General features: G+C 39.3%; 1 protein-coding gene across 2 annotated transcripts in view; it reads left to right on the top strand.

Moving 5' to 3' along the window:
- Positions 1–875: 875 nt before the first annotated feature.
- The window catches only part of LOC117591343 (neural cell adhesion molecule 2), a 103,509-nt gene continuing 90,460 nt past the window's right edge, over positions 876–13,924 (top strand). For both annotated transcript variants that reach the window (XM_034284568.1, XM_034284570.1), the window contains exons 1-2: positions 876–1,541; positions 13,359–13,843. In XM_034284568.1, the coding sequence (XP_034140459.1) occupies positions 13,615–13,843 (229 nt within the window). In that variant the 5' untranslated portion in view covers positions 876–1,541; positions 13,359–13,614. The remainder of the gene's footprint in view (positions 1,542–13,358; positions 13,844–13,924) is intronic.

A 13,924-nucleotide genomic window follows, 5' to 3' on the forward strand; every position in this document is an offset into this window, starting at 1 on the left:
CATTTATACCTAGATTGTGTTGCGTCCGACGTACTCTTATACAGCTGTGTCTCTCTTTCATTACGTCTGTGCTCTTAATGTATTCTATTCAGCTGCTTCGTCGCTCTTTTAGCTATTGTTTTACTGCTTGCTTGCTAGCATCCATAAATCAACTATATAAGGAGGTGGTCGGTGGCATGAAGAAACCATAAAGCACGAAGAAACTATAAGGAGGCCATGAAGAAACTATAAGGAGGCCTTGTCGGTGGCAGAGTTACTCGCTGGTTCTGCCTAGGTTCAGTGCTCGTTTGCTTGTCGACGCGGAAGGTTGGTTGCGGACGAATGTTTTCTTCATGATCAGCACACTGCATTGTCGTTGCCCGCACTTGCAGCGAGAGCCCTCTCACTCGTACTTTTCTCTCGCACTTTTCCATAATTTTTGCAGACGAGACCTCTTTATATAGTTTCTTCATGGCTACCAGTGGAACTATCGTTTAAAGAACTCTTTGCAAGAAAAATAATACAAATATAAACAAAACGAGAAAACTGAAAATAGGCAGAATCAGCGAGTAACTCTGCCACCAACGAGGCCTCCTTATATAGTTTCTTTATGGCTCTCGTCCATTCACTGCAACGTAACTTTCTCTTCGCTACGATCAGCACACATTTAATAGATAAGTAGTCTATTGATTTTGTCTAGCCAAAGCCAAAGGCCAAAAGCCTTTACTCCTCTTACACTCTTTATTCAGCACTGCTTTGCTCTTTCACTTCGTTTGCAGCTTCGTGTAAGCATGCACCTACATACTTCGTGCGTGGGTGTTTTCCGTGTGTTCTGTTGGGCGGTTCGTGTGGCTCCACTTCGGTCTGCCCTGCCTCGTCGTTTTAGTTGAAGCTTGGTCGTCGCAGTGTTTAGTACGTATTCAAAATGATGTCGCCTTGCAGGACCAGCTAACGTGAATCGCGCGTGAATCTTGTCGTCGTTCGATTCGTTTCGTTTTGTTCCTTTCCGTACTCACAGGCTCCCGTTGCCGCCTGTCGTTGTTTCGCTAACCTTTTGGGTCGTCCTGTCAGTCGTGTGTTAGTGTACGCAAATAGCCATATAAAGATAACCAATAAATATACATATATTAGAACATCTAACTGTACAAAATAACAAGTGACTGAAAGCAAAAGCAAAAATAGAAGCAGAATCAGCAGCAGAAGGCAGGCAGTCGTCTGGAAAAAAGACGGGAGAAGAAGCCAAGGCAAATGCTGTTTTCTTGTTTTTATTTTACCGCAAGAAAAAATTCGCAAATAAAGTGAGAGCAGCACTTACTCTTACTTTCTTCTGTGGCGGTCTTTAATAGCTCTGATCTCGGTTTTTGGAATACATTAAAGCAGAGGCAAAACCAACACCAGTGTCGCGCCTGTGTGTGTGTGTTTAATTTATCACTTTTGATGGTCACGTGGTCAGCCACCAAGTTGGCCTGCCATCTTGTGCGTGGAACCAAACAACAACAATCGCTGGAGGCAGCAAGCAGTGGCAGTCTACCCATAAAGGATTATCATAGCGTAGAGAGCAGGTAAGAGTTATACACCTACAACTATAATAGCTGCTCCTCAAGAGATTTTGCAGTTTTGCAATTTTGAAATTGTGCAGTTTTAATCGACAGTTTTCCGCCTGCAACTTGTATTCCCACTGTACGGTCGGACGTTCTCCGCTTCTAGTGCTCCTTGTCCCCCTGTCGACTGCCCTGACTTAAAATGCGCCACTGACTGGCGGAAAAGTTATCAAAAACTTTTGCCTACAGTTTACTTCCTTTTTTTTCTCTTTGGGTAATGGTTGGCCTCTGCTCATCTTTTTGTAGACTCTTCTCATTTTTTTTTTGCCCTGAAGTGGAACGGGAGGAAGAAATCGCTTTAGCAAGAGACAAAGAACGTGCGTGGGAAATCGACAGATACTCGAAAGTGGGGAAAAATGCAGTGTTATCTTTCGTGGGGGAATGCTCTCTTCTGTGCTGGTTTCGTTTCTATTTTTTTGTGGGATATATAAAAGTGCACAATTGATGTATCTACATAGGTGAGAAAGAAATGTTATTTTTGGGTTTTTAAAGAAGAATTTTGAGCCCTCTTTCTTAATAAATTATTGAAGCAAACTTCTGTGTGTTCCGGAAATTGCTTTGTTTTATCGAGAATGTATACTTATTTAATATCATCTTGGAAAAATCTACATCTACAGTCACATCAAAACTCATTAGTTGCTCCAGTATATACAGTAGAAACTTGTTTTTCCGACATACACCCCATCAGCGACCCATCCACCTGATCCACCAGACCGTTGATTTCAGAGCTTCCTTTGCACCTTCCGACTTCCTTCCGATTGCAGACTGATTCTTAAATTTGTCGTTCGTTAGAGGGAAACGAGATGGAAAAGTGAATGAAAAGTGTAGGAAAAGTGAAAAGTGCTTCCATCTAGTTTTTGAGTTAAAATAAAGAGAAAATTTAAAAAAGAAATACTTCCATACATATTTATAAATTTCCTGTAAAATCACGAAATGTTCTCTCTCATGTTTTTACAATTAAAATATGCAAATAGCCCTCTCACAAATCCTCTTTCAAATGAAGGACACGCACGACCCCAATAAATGCGACTGTCACGGATATATTCAGGATACGGATAAAAATACAGATACAAAGATACGAATTCCCGTTGCTTGCATATTAGATAGCCGCAAAACATTGTTGACAGTTTCCTCTTCCCGTCCTAAAAAAGCTTAATGGCAAATAGACCTTAAGAGAGGGTTGAAGAGGTGGCTGGTGGCAGGGTGGTGGCAGTCCATGATGTCAGAAGCAATTGTTTGTGGTGATTTGACACTGGGAAAAAGAAGGATTTCCATGATTATTAAATATAATGAAATACATTAAGTACATGAAAAGAACAAAGATAAAAACTTCCTCTGCTTATCAGAACATTTTCATTTTTAGATTTATCTAGGGACCTAGGGAGCGTAGGGATATTTATATTTCAGATATTCTGCCTTTTATTATTAGAATTCAGAAACATTTGTCCCGAAATATTAAAACTAAATTGCCAGATCTTTCCATAATCAATCTTTCATGACACGTATGGCACGGGTCATAGAAATAATTATTTTTCTCAGAATTTTCACCATTTCAGTCCCTTTGTTTTCTCCAAGTATAACCGAACACTGAAATGAGAGAGATACATTTGGTTTTAGGTATTCACATTTCCAGTTTAAAAAGGGACTCCGTACCACAGTTTCCCAGCGATGGGGGGCTTGGGTTTTAGTTGTTAAAAAGTGACTTATGGTTTATGGTATGAGGGATATGTGGCTTATCAGGAGGTACTTATTTCCCCCTGTGTATTAGTGGGTGTGTGTGTGTTTGTGTACTTCAAAAAGGCATTAAGCCGAGAGGTATAAACAACAGTTATGCATATACCCCTTAGTGCCTTATTGTAACCGTTGACGGGTTAATGTGATTTTAATGTACTTTTTACCCCCCATCTCTACCAATCTAACCCGTGCCTCCCTGACTCACTGATTATATACAGATTGTTCAGAGAGTGCCTGTGCCTCTCTCTGAGTGTGATTAAGTTTTAAACAATCCCATTTCGCTCTTCTTTTTTAATGTTTTTTCTTTTTTCATTATGAAAAGTTTTTCCCCTTTGCCAATGCTTTTAATTTTATATTTATGAAAATTGAAAAGTAAATGCTTTATTTTTATATTTATATTTATAAATAATATATTATAATACAATATAAAAAAGATTTTTTTATATTTTATTTTACTTTCATTTACAATGCAATTCAACAATTAGTCAAAAAACTCTATTGCATTTTACATTTTAAAAATGAAATAATGGCTTTTTGTATTTCCTTAATTGGCCTTCAAGGGTTGTGTGAGTTTCTTTTTAAATTTGAGGACCCAAATATTTTTTCAATCAATTAAAAAATATCTTCAACATTTTTACCTAATTATATTAAAACGTATTAATTTTCACTCAAATCAAGAAATAAGAAAATGTTTGTTGACTTCTGGCAGAGACAGAGAGACACCTGCCTATCCAATTACTTTTCGCTGGGACGTCAATTGCATTTCACTTTCTCAGAATATAAACCCCATCTCATCTCCAAGAAAACACTTAAACTTCTCTTCGGAACACCTCATACACCACCCCACAAACTCTACCCTGTTTTAAACAAAAACCTCAAGCAAAAGGTGAAAATTGTTTTTGAATAATCTGCCGCCTCCAAAGAAAACCCTTCATCAGAGTGGCAGTCATCTTTTGAAGGGTTCCTTCCGTCCTTAGGTCCTTCCTTTTTGGCGTTTTATTTTTGCTGTTTTTTGTTTGGTTTGTATTTATATAATATACTTTTTATGCTACTTCATTCTGTTATTGTTCCGATCGATTACCGTTACAAGTGCCAGTGCCAGTGCCAAGTGGAAGAGGGAGAGAGAGGCGGTAAACGCACGTGTCTAGAAGTCGCCTTTTATTCTTGTTTATATTTGGCTGTTTCTGGATGTCTCTCAGTAGGATTGATTTCAAAAGCTTGGAATGCCACAATTGTGTGTACCTGCCCCATTGTAATGTGTGGTGTGGTGATCCACATACACGCAATGCAAAATCAACCTTTAACAGCTGCAGGACCCTTATGCTTCTGTTTGGTTGTGATATTTTTTTTGTTTTTGTTTTCTGTAATTTTAGATAATATTTTCATAAAATGCGTGCGGACTTTGGGCTGGCTTTTTATTGTGTTATATGTTTATGTATATTTTTTAACTTTTCACTGATTTATTTTTAGCCGAATGAATTAATTTCGAAATAGAATCGATTTCTTTGAATTGTACTTGAATTGTATTGTAAAAGTCTTTACATCCTCATAAATTTGTAAAACTCTTAGATAATTATTATTAAAACCAAACCTAAAAGTATAACTTCTGTGTGCAAATATGTTGAGTGTGTAGCTCTCTCATCGAACGTTAAATGTTCATAAGCTTTCCCTGGCTGCTGACAGGCCACCAAAGATTCCTTCATCCTTGGTCCTAGGGTCCTCACTGCTGCTGTGGTGTACTCTTCTGCTGCTACTGCTGCTGCTGCCTTTGCTCTTTGCATTTATATTGTGTATTCAATGACGAGTATGTTATTTTACCGAAACGAAACATTACATTGCGCAATAATTTCGCCTTTTACGTTGCCAATCGTGACCACCCCACCCAACAGCAGCTTACCCAGGCAGGAATATCTTGAGGGATTTAGGAAAGGGGAACTTTATCAAGTGGATGGTGAAGGAGGTGGAGGGGGAGGAGGAGGAAAGGAGGAGAACGAAGAGCCAGAGGTCTGCAAAAAATGTATCCATGAGCTATCGAATGTAGACTCGAAATATAGAAACCTTGGTTCTACACGAAGAACTAAAACTTTTTTTCTGTCAGTGAATGCCTACATTGGTGCACTGCCCCTCTCTCGGCTTTCTCATAGTTTCACGCCTCTCTCTCTCTGTCGTCTCCTACATTTGGCTTATCTGCAGGTTTGATGGATTTGTATCCCCTTTGGCCGCCTTTTCCACGTGTGTGTGGGCCTGATTTAATTTTGTTATTCTTTACTTTACTTACCCCCAGGCCTTTCCACAGGCTTCATCTCCATTTTCCGCTCTCTACTCTCTTTTAAGGAGTTTTCCCCTGCTTCATTTTGTTTTCGTGTTTTGGATGTTGGCTCCGATGGGGTTTCTGGTGCAGTTTTATTATGCTACCACACCATAAGCCAAACACACACACGCACACAGCCAAAAGCAACACACACACGCATTTTTTTTATTGTGTGTGTATATTTTCCTTTCGGTTGGTCCTCCACTTGGCATTTTTGTTTCGTTTATATTCGTTACTTGAATCCCCACCTCTCGCACTCTCTTTCTTTTTTTGAGAGTCCTCTGCCTTTGTCAGTGTCCGTTGTCGCTATTGCTGTCTCCGTTTCTTTTTGTTTTTCTATGGCTACACAAAGATTTTTAACTAAATACTTATACATAGCTAATAAAACACTAAACACTAATCCAATCCAAATTACACCTTACATACATACATACATACATACATATATACATACATACGTACATATTTACATACATACATACATGAATGATCGTTAAAACAAATAAAAACAAATCCCTAAAAATAGGGTAGTGAGGGTTTCTGTTGGCTTACCTTACATATTTTCCGTATTTTGTGTTATTTTTTGTTTGTTGGTGCTTCCTGTTTTTATATCCTTTTTTTGCTGTTTTTTTATATATGAGTTTTGCTGGATGAAGGTTAAATTGATATTTTTTTCGGGTTTCCTTTTATCAGTGGAGCATGAGGAACGGGGAAAAACAGAGGCAGGATCTCTCCCCAGAAAGAAAGTCTGAAATAAGTTGTTTAGGTGATTACACGGAGACAGAGGCCTGATGGACCGACCTCTACATTTCCGTTTTCCCATTTCCCCTCCTGCCACTACCGAACTCTTTATTATTTATTACTCATCCCCATTACCGCTGGATGTGCGAGGGTGTGTGGTTTTTCCCATTTTAATTTTGATAAGCAAAAAGTCGCCGCTATTCGCATCTCTCTTTCGTTTTATACCCGGCACTCGAAGAGTAAATAGGGAATATTGTATTCTTGGTCGAAAGTGGTACATATGTATGTACATATGTATGTATATGCTTTCTGTGTCCCAGGTATAAAAGTTGTGAAGCTTACAAAACGTCTCACACGTTCCTACTCGTTTTTATTTGTGTTTTCTTTGTGCAATAAATTTATTCGCCTGGTGCTTCCTTTTGTTTGGTTTTCTCATATGTCAAAATAATGAAAAATAACGAGAAGAAAGAAAACTTATATTTCCATAAGTTTATTGAAACAGCGATAGTGGTGGAGGGAGTGGGAAATATTTGACAAATTGAAAAGTCCTTTTCCTGGAGATTTGCTGCATCGGTTTGCTGAAGGGCTTCTTTGGATGCTGTCTTTTCTTCTCTGACTGTGTGGATTCTTGATTTGTTGGCTCTTTTATGTGTCAGGTAGGCAAAATGAATTGGAAAGTAATTTTGTAGAAAATTAAATTAGAAAACTGTAATTATTGTATACCAAAAATTCATTTAAGCAGAGCCTCTGTGTGGGTACTTACATATGTACATACATATGTGCGGAGTTGTATATTTTTCTTAGTGCTTTAATTGTAAATGTTGAATTTTTAGGAGTTGAAAAAGGTTATTTTCTCTGCGTAGCTTCCGAATACACTCATCTGACTAAATATAATAATACTCGGTACTCGAAGAGTAAAAAGGGTATATTGTGAATAACGGTTGTATGTAACGCACAGAAGGAAACGTTTCCAACCCCATAAAGTATATATATTCTTGATCAGCATCAATAGACGAGTCGATAGAGCCATGTCTGTCTGTCCGTCTGGCCGTCTGTCCGTCCGTCCGTCTTGTTTGTGGGCTAGTTCTCAGAGACTATAAGAGCTAGAGCCACCAAAATTTGGATCCGGACTGCTGTATGCTCACACTGAAACCAGTGTATTTAAAAAATTAGACCCGCCCCCGCAAAAGTGCGAAAACCTCCCAAACTACAGTTTTGAAGATGAAAGAAAACTAAAAACGCCATTCCGTAGGGAACGGCCATATCTATCAGATCACCAAATTGGGATCCGATTGGATCATTATTATAGCCACAATAAAGAAATTAATTTTCAGTGGATAAACCCACCCTGTCCCGCACCTTTTGTTGTTCCTTTTACATTCTCTCATTCACACTCTACTTCACTCGGCCCCTGCCTCTTCCCTCCACCTGCCCATGAATCTTCCGACCTTTAACCCACCCCGTCCCGCAGCTTATATTTGTTTTTTTTTTTTGTGTGCTGGCGCTGCCTCTGCCTCTGCCGCGAGTCTGCAGTGTGTGGGCCTAGGGAAGGGCGGCGAGCTTAAGGAGCGTGTTGGTGTGAGTTGTGTTGTTGATGTAGATGACAGATGAAGAAAAAATGTAACATTTTACAAGTAGCCGCTAAGGTGCAGATGTTGTACTGAGTGCCGGGTAAAAAAGTTGTGACGCGTAAAAAGCGTCTCACATGTCCCTTCTCGTTTTTTGAGTGCGGGAGCTGCCTTTGCCTCTGCCCCGAGTCTGCAGTGTGTGGGTATAGGGAAGGGAGGCGAGCTAGCGGAGCGTGTTGGTGTGAGAAGTGTTGTAGATGTAGATGACAGATGAAGAAAAAATTTAAAATTTGACAAAACACCGCTAAGGTGCAGATGTAGTACTGAGTGCCGGTCTCACACGTCCCTTCTCGTTTTTATTTCGGCATATGTACGCTTTCAATTAAATATTTAATATTAATATTTGTTAATTCAGTGTAGTTTGCCCATTAAATGGTTTATATTCCCATAACTTCTATTGTTTCTATAGTTGTGGGTGTTTTGTTTAGCTCTAATTCTAATTACCAAAAGTTTGGTTCAATTTTGTAATTTATTTTCTAATCAATAAATGTGACATCAGTTTTGGGTAATTTTAAGTGAAATTGCCAAATTTAGTGATTTTCGCCGTTTTTTTCCAGTGACATAAGCCACCGCTTTTACTGGTGGCCATAATCTATGAGCATTAGTGTCCTATAATATTTGGAGGGTCTACCATGGAGAGATCTTCCATCAAAGCTAATCATCGAAATCAATTTCTTAACCGCTAAGTGCTACATATAAGCAATAAATATAAATAAATACGATTATACATGAGATACAAAATACTCGCAGAAATATGCGCGCAGAGTGTTGCAGGATCCATAAATTGTTGGTCATAAAGCCCAGCGGCTTAAGTGTTGACCCATCTGTCAAACAGTGAGAAAAATTGTCCACTGTTTTCCCTCTCATACATATCGGAAAACATAAATCTCAACGGCACTAAAAATCAGATATCGCAGAGGAAGAGGGCGGGAGATTGTCGATATATTGGGGATTTTTCGCGACACCATTAATGTCATATTATGAACAGTAATTTTCCTTACATTTTCTCGCATATTGAACAAAAGCAAAAACGCTCTGTTGGTGCATGTTCGGAATAAATGCTTCAATAACCACAGAAAAAACAACCAAAAAAACCATAAGAATCAGAAAAAAAAACTGGATGGAAACTTCAGTGGAAAGTAGGAGTACCAGGGGAAGTGAATGACTGAATGAAGTACCAGATTGCATGATGGACTAGCCACTTGGACTAAGAGATTTTTCTGTTGCCGCTTTCTCATTTTTTTTCACATGACAAAAACTTATGTAGACCGAATAGAAAAGAATGAGACTTGGGGGAGCGATAAACCAACGGAAAGGAAACAACAACCACTAGTTCGAGAGCCCTAGACACAGACACAAAGAGTGAGAGCCGAATGGACAACGAGAAAGACCAAGCGGTGGGGCAATTGAGGGTCAGGAAACGTCTAGGCAGCCATTGACAGGCAGGGCAAGCCCCAGCAGTTGTTGCAGGAGCGAGTGAGGAATGCCACAACTATTGTCTAGATTGCTTTGCCAAGGGGGGTTTGGTGGTGGGTTTTTGTAGCAGAGTGGAACCTTGCGCCAGTCCTTCACTCCATTCCACTCTCTGCCAGTCTGTGAAGTGGCCACTGAATAGCAACTGAGAGAGCGACAGCGACAGCGACAGAGCCACTGCATGCAATAAAATGTGTCTATCAAATGTTTCGTTTTATTTCTGCTTCCAAGTCCAATTTTAGGTGTATTTAATGCTCTCTAATTGTGGCAGGGAAATGATTTGTTTCATTATTGTTGCTAAAGGAATGCCCAAAGTGAAAACCATTCGAAATAAATATTTATGATAATACTGGAATATTTCCAAATAATTTTCATTTAAAAAGAGAGCATCCCGTGTTCCTATTTCCTCTTATTCATTTAGTTATATTTTCCTCTCAATGTTTTTGCTTTGTTTTATTTAATTTTACTTTGGTTGTCCAGCTATTCCATGTTCCCTAGCTATGGCAGAGCTCCTCTCGATGTTTGTCTATTGGTCGGTTGATTCTGTTGCTTCTCGGCCTGGCTGACGTTTCCGTTTCCGCTCTCTGTACGCCATGGTGATTTTGCCCTTGCCTCTTTTGTTATTTGTTTTTCGGTTCGTGTATGTTGCAATGTGTGGGTGTGTGTGTTTGTGTATTTATTTGTGTGTGGGGGTTAATGTGCGCACTCAACTGTGCGCAAATTGCTCAAGTGTGCTCGTAGTTCAAGTTAAGGCCCCACCATGGTGTTTACTTTCCGCTCTAAAAAATTATACTATATTTCCACTGATTTTGCTCTTCCAATTTTTAGTACATTTAACGCTTCTCTCCTCGTTCCATAATTTTTCTTGGAGTGAAAACAAATTTTGTAATAATTGTCCAGTCGCCTCATTAGTTTTATCATCCTTTAGGGGATGGGGAATGGTGGATGGTTTTTTATATCTTTATGTATTATTATTATTGTTATTGCTTCTCACATTGTCACTTTTTGCCGCTCCACCTACCCCACCCTCTTGCTTATCTTATGGGCATATTTTTGTCTCTTATTGCCTCTGTCTTATATTCTCACCATTATCAAGGGCACGAAATGCTTTGGGTCTCCTCTTGTCAAGGTCCCAATGAAAAAATTTGATGACACTCAAAGGACACGTTGACAAAATGACAATGGGAGATAGATAATAAGAAAGAAGGAAATCGAAGGAGCAAAGGAAACGGAGGAGGATGTGGGACAAAGAAAAAAGGAGTAGGGGGAAACAAAAGGTGAATAAAGAACGCCGCCTATTGTATTTTAAATACATTGGTTTCAGTGTGAGCATACAGCAGTCCGGAGCCAAAATTTGGTGGTCCTAGCTCTTATAGTCTCTGAGAACTAGCCGACAAACAAGACGGACGGACGGACGGACAGACAGACATGGCTCAATCGACTCGGCTATTGATGCTGACCAAGAATATATATACTTTATGGGGTCGGAAACGTTTCCTTCTGTGCGTTACATACAACCGTTTTTCCCCACAAATACAATATACCCTATTTACTCTTCGAGTACCGCTTATAACAAACAAAAAAATGATGGGAATGTGTAAAGCAATGCCATATTTTACTTAAAAAGTTGTGCCCGAATTTTTAAAAATGGAAAAGTAGAAGAAAATCGGATTTTTACATTGACTTCCTTGTATACTGCAATCAGCTTCTTTTCTTTGAGTTGTTGAATTTGGGACACAATAGCACTGTACAGCAGAGCAGAGATACTAGAAATGTCTCAACATTATTATAATTGTACAATTGGGCACGAATTTAGCCAATCTGCACAGTTTTTTTCGATTTTTTTCAAGTTTTCTTCAAAGGGTCTAAAAATAACCCTTATGGTTCTCAAAGCTAGTGACAGGTATTAACACTTAAATTCAATGCGAATCGGCATCTTCTTCTGCAAATTTCTTCTTCACTCAGTTTAACTCTGAAAATCCAAACTTTAGGTTATGTTAGGAAAACTCAAATATGTGCGAAGACGCAGAAAAGCGCAAGAAAAATAACATAAATTAGATTAAGAATTGAATACTCTTCAATATCTATGCAGTTTAATGCTTCAGGCGGGAACCGAACACTTTTTAAGGCTATTCAAAAACAAATTTTCGTCGCAAATATGGACTTGTTAAGGAACTAGCCATTAAACATATTATGAGGTCAATTTTTTAACTTCAAACTCACAAAAACCTTTTTAATACCTGCCTGAATCGAGAATATTGTAAAAAAATTAACTTAAATTGGTAAATTTAGCAATTTTTGCACTTTAAACTTCATGAAAAAAATCAGTTTTCCGATAAATTTCTATCGTTCGCAGCAAACAGCTGACTTTAACAGCTGTTATCTTAACAGGGGTGCGCACTGTTAATTTTTTGCGTACGTAACATTACGGACTGATGTTATTCCTATGTATATCTGTTAAAAAAATATTACTTGTTTTACTTTTCACAAATAAGTTTTGCCCAGGAAAAGTGGTCAAGTGCCCCATAGTGCAGTGTGAGCATACAGCAAAAGTTGTGACGCCTCAAATGTCCCTCCTCGTTTCCTTTTATAATTTCGGTTGAAATTTAGTCAGCCTGTTTAGTTACGCACACTCCATGCACAAACGCAATATATGTCAAATGAATGCCAGGAATTTTTAGCGGTGCTGGAGACAGGCCTTTTTAGGCGCAGATGGGTTTACATAGCCTAACGCAGGCAGTATCAGTGATCAGAAGCCGAGAAATCGGGTACTTCCATATTTCAACCCTATTGCTCTGTATGGAAAATTCTCCCACCAGCACTGCTATCCATCCATAAATCGTTATTCTGCCACCGACCATGTTTCGTTCTTCCACAAGTTCTCACCTCTGAATTAATTATACCTTTTAAGTTGTTGGCCTTATGTCTAATTCGTAATGCCTTGTTCAATCGCCTTGGATAGCTCCGTTTCCTACCTCCGCGATTCATTGTGGCCCATATTCCTACTTTTCCTAACAAGGTGACAAAACTTGTGCTCATCTTTTTTTCTTTTCGTTTCTTTTTGAAGAAACTTTTTCACACAAAATTCAACGTCCCTCCAAACACTCGTGAGACCAGCTCAGAGAACAGCTGCGTGTTGGAGAGAGTATATGTGTGCTAGGAGTGTGTGTGCATGCGGTCTTAAGGGGCTTGTCGCCTTACTAGTCGATAATTGCGGCTTCAAATTGACTTTAACACAGGAAAAACGAGAAGGGACGTGTGAGACGCTTCTTACGCGTCACAACTTTTATACCCGGCACTCAGCACCGGCACCTAGCCACTGCAAATTCATTTTCTCATTCTGGCTAAAATAATGATCCAATCGGATCCCAATTTGGTGATCTGATAGCTATGGTCATTCTTTTATACTCAAAATTGTAGATTTGGGAGGTTTTCGTCCTTTTGGGGGGTTGAAAGGGGGCAGGGCTAATTTTTTAAATACACTTGTAACAGTGTGAGCATACAGAAGTCTAGATGCAACATTTGGTGGCTCTAGCTCTTATAGTCTTTGAGCACCAGGACGGACAGACAGACATGGCTCAATCGACTCGGTTATTGATGCTGATCAAGAATACATGTATATACTTTATGGAGTCGGAAACGTTTCCTTCTGTGTGTTACATACTTTGTGCACCCTATTTACTCTTCTGGCACCGGGTATAAAAATCAAAAAGAAAACGAGAACATCGACAAAAAGAAAATGAAAATGCGCAAAAGAAAGAAAGTTGTTGAACTTTTTAACTAGCCTCCGAAACTACAAACAACTTTTTTATACTCAAAGCCAATGGATTTTCACACACTCAACCCCTACTACATTTCTCTCTCTCTCTCTCTCGCTCTATCTCGTTGCAGCAGCTGCCCGAGAATAAAATCGAAAATTGTCTTCTATTAGAGCGAAGGGAGGAAGCAAAAGGGCAGCGGGAAAATCTGCAAGCCAAATCCAACTTAAGTTCACATCAAATTAAAATCAACAAGCGTCGGAACGGAGGAACCCCTCCTAAAGCAAAAGTAAAGAAGAATTATAGAAATATATATAGAGAGAAAATCAAGGAGAAGAAAAGAAAGAGGAGGAGCAGCAGAAAAAAGAAGCAGGGCAAAACCGTGGAAAATGAAGTGCAATAAAAGTCAAATGGTCACGTTAACAATGTGGAAAATTTTTATGGCCCTGCTCTGTGGAATGGCCCTGCCGCTAATGCCAGTCACATTAGCGCGCCTGCATTCCACAACCGGCGGAGGAGGAGGAGAAGGAGGAGTCGGTGGCATGTCCAGTGGTATACTAGGTCCTGGCTCTGGAGGAGGATCCAACGCTGGCGGATCTACAGGGAAAGATGCACACGGTAAGTTATTTTTTGATTATTTTAAATGGCAATCTCTCTGGCTCCTCTCTGGCGTCGAAAGTCCAATAAATAAGTTTAAAT

The sequence above is a fragment of the Drosophila guanche genome, unplaced genomic scaffold (assembly GCF_900245975.1).
Source record: "Drosophila guanche unplaced genomic scaffold, DGUA_6, whole genome shotgun sequence".
Lineage (NCBI taxonomy): Eukaryota > Metazoa > Arthropoda > Insecta > Diptera > Drosophilidae > Drosophila > Drosophila guanche.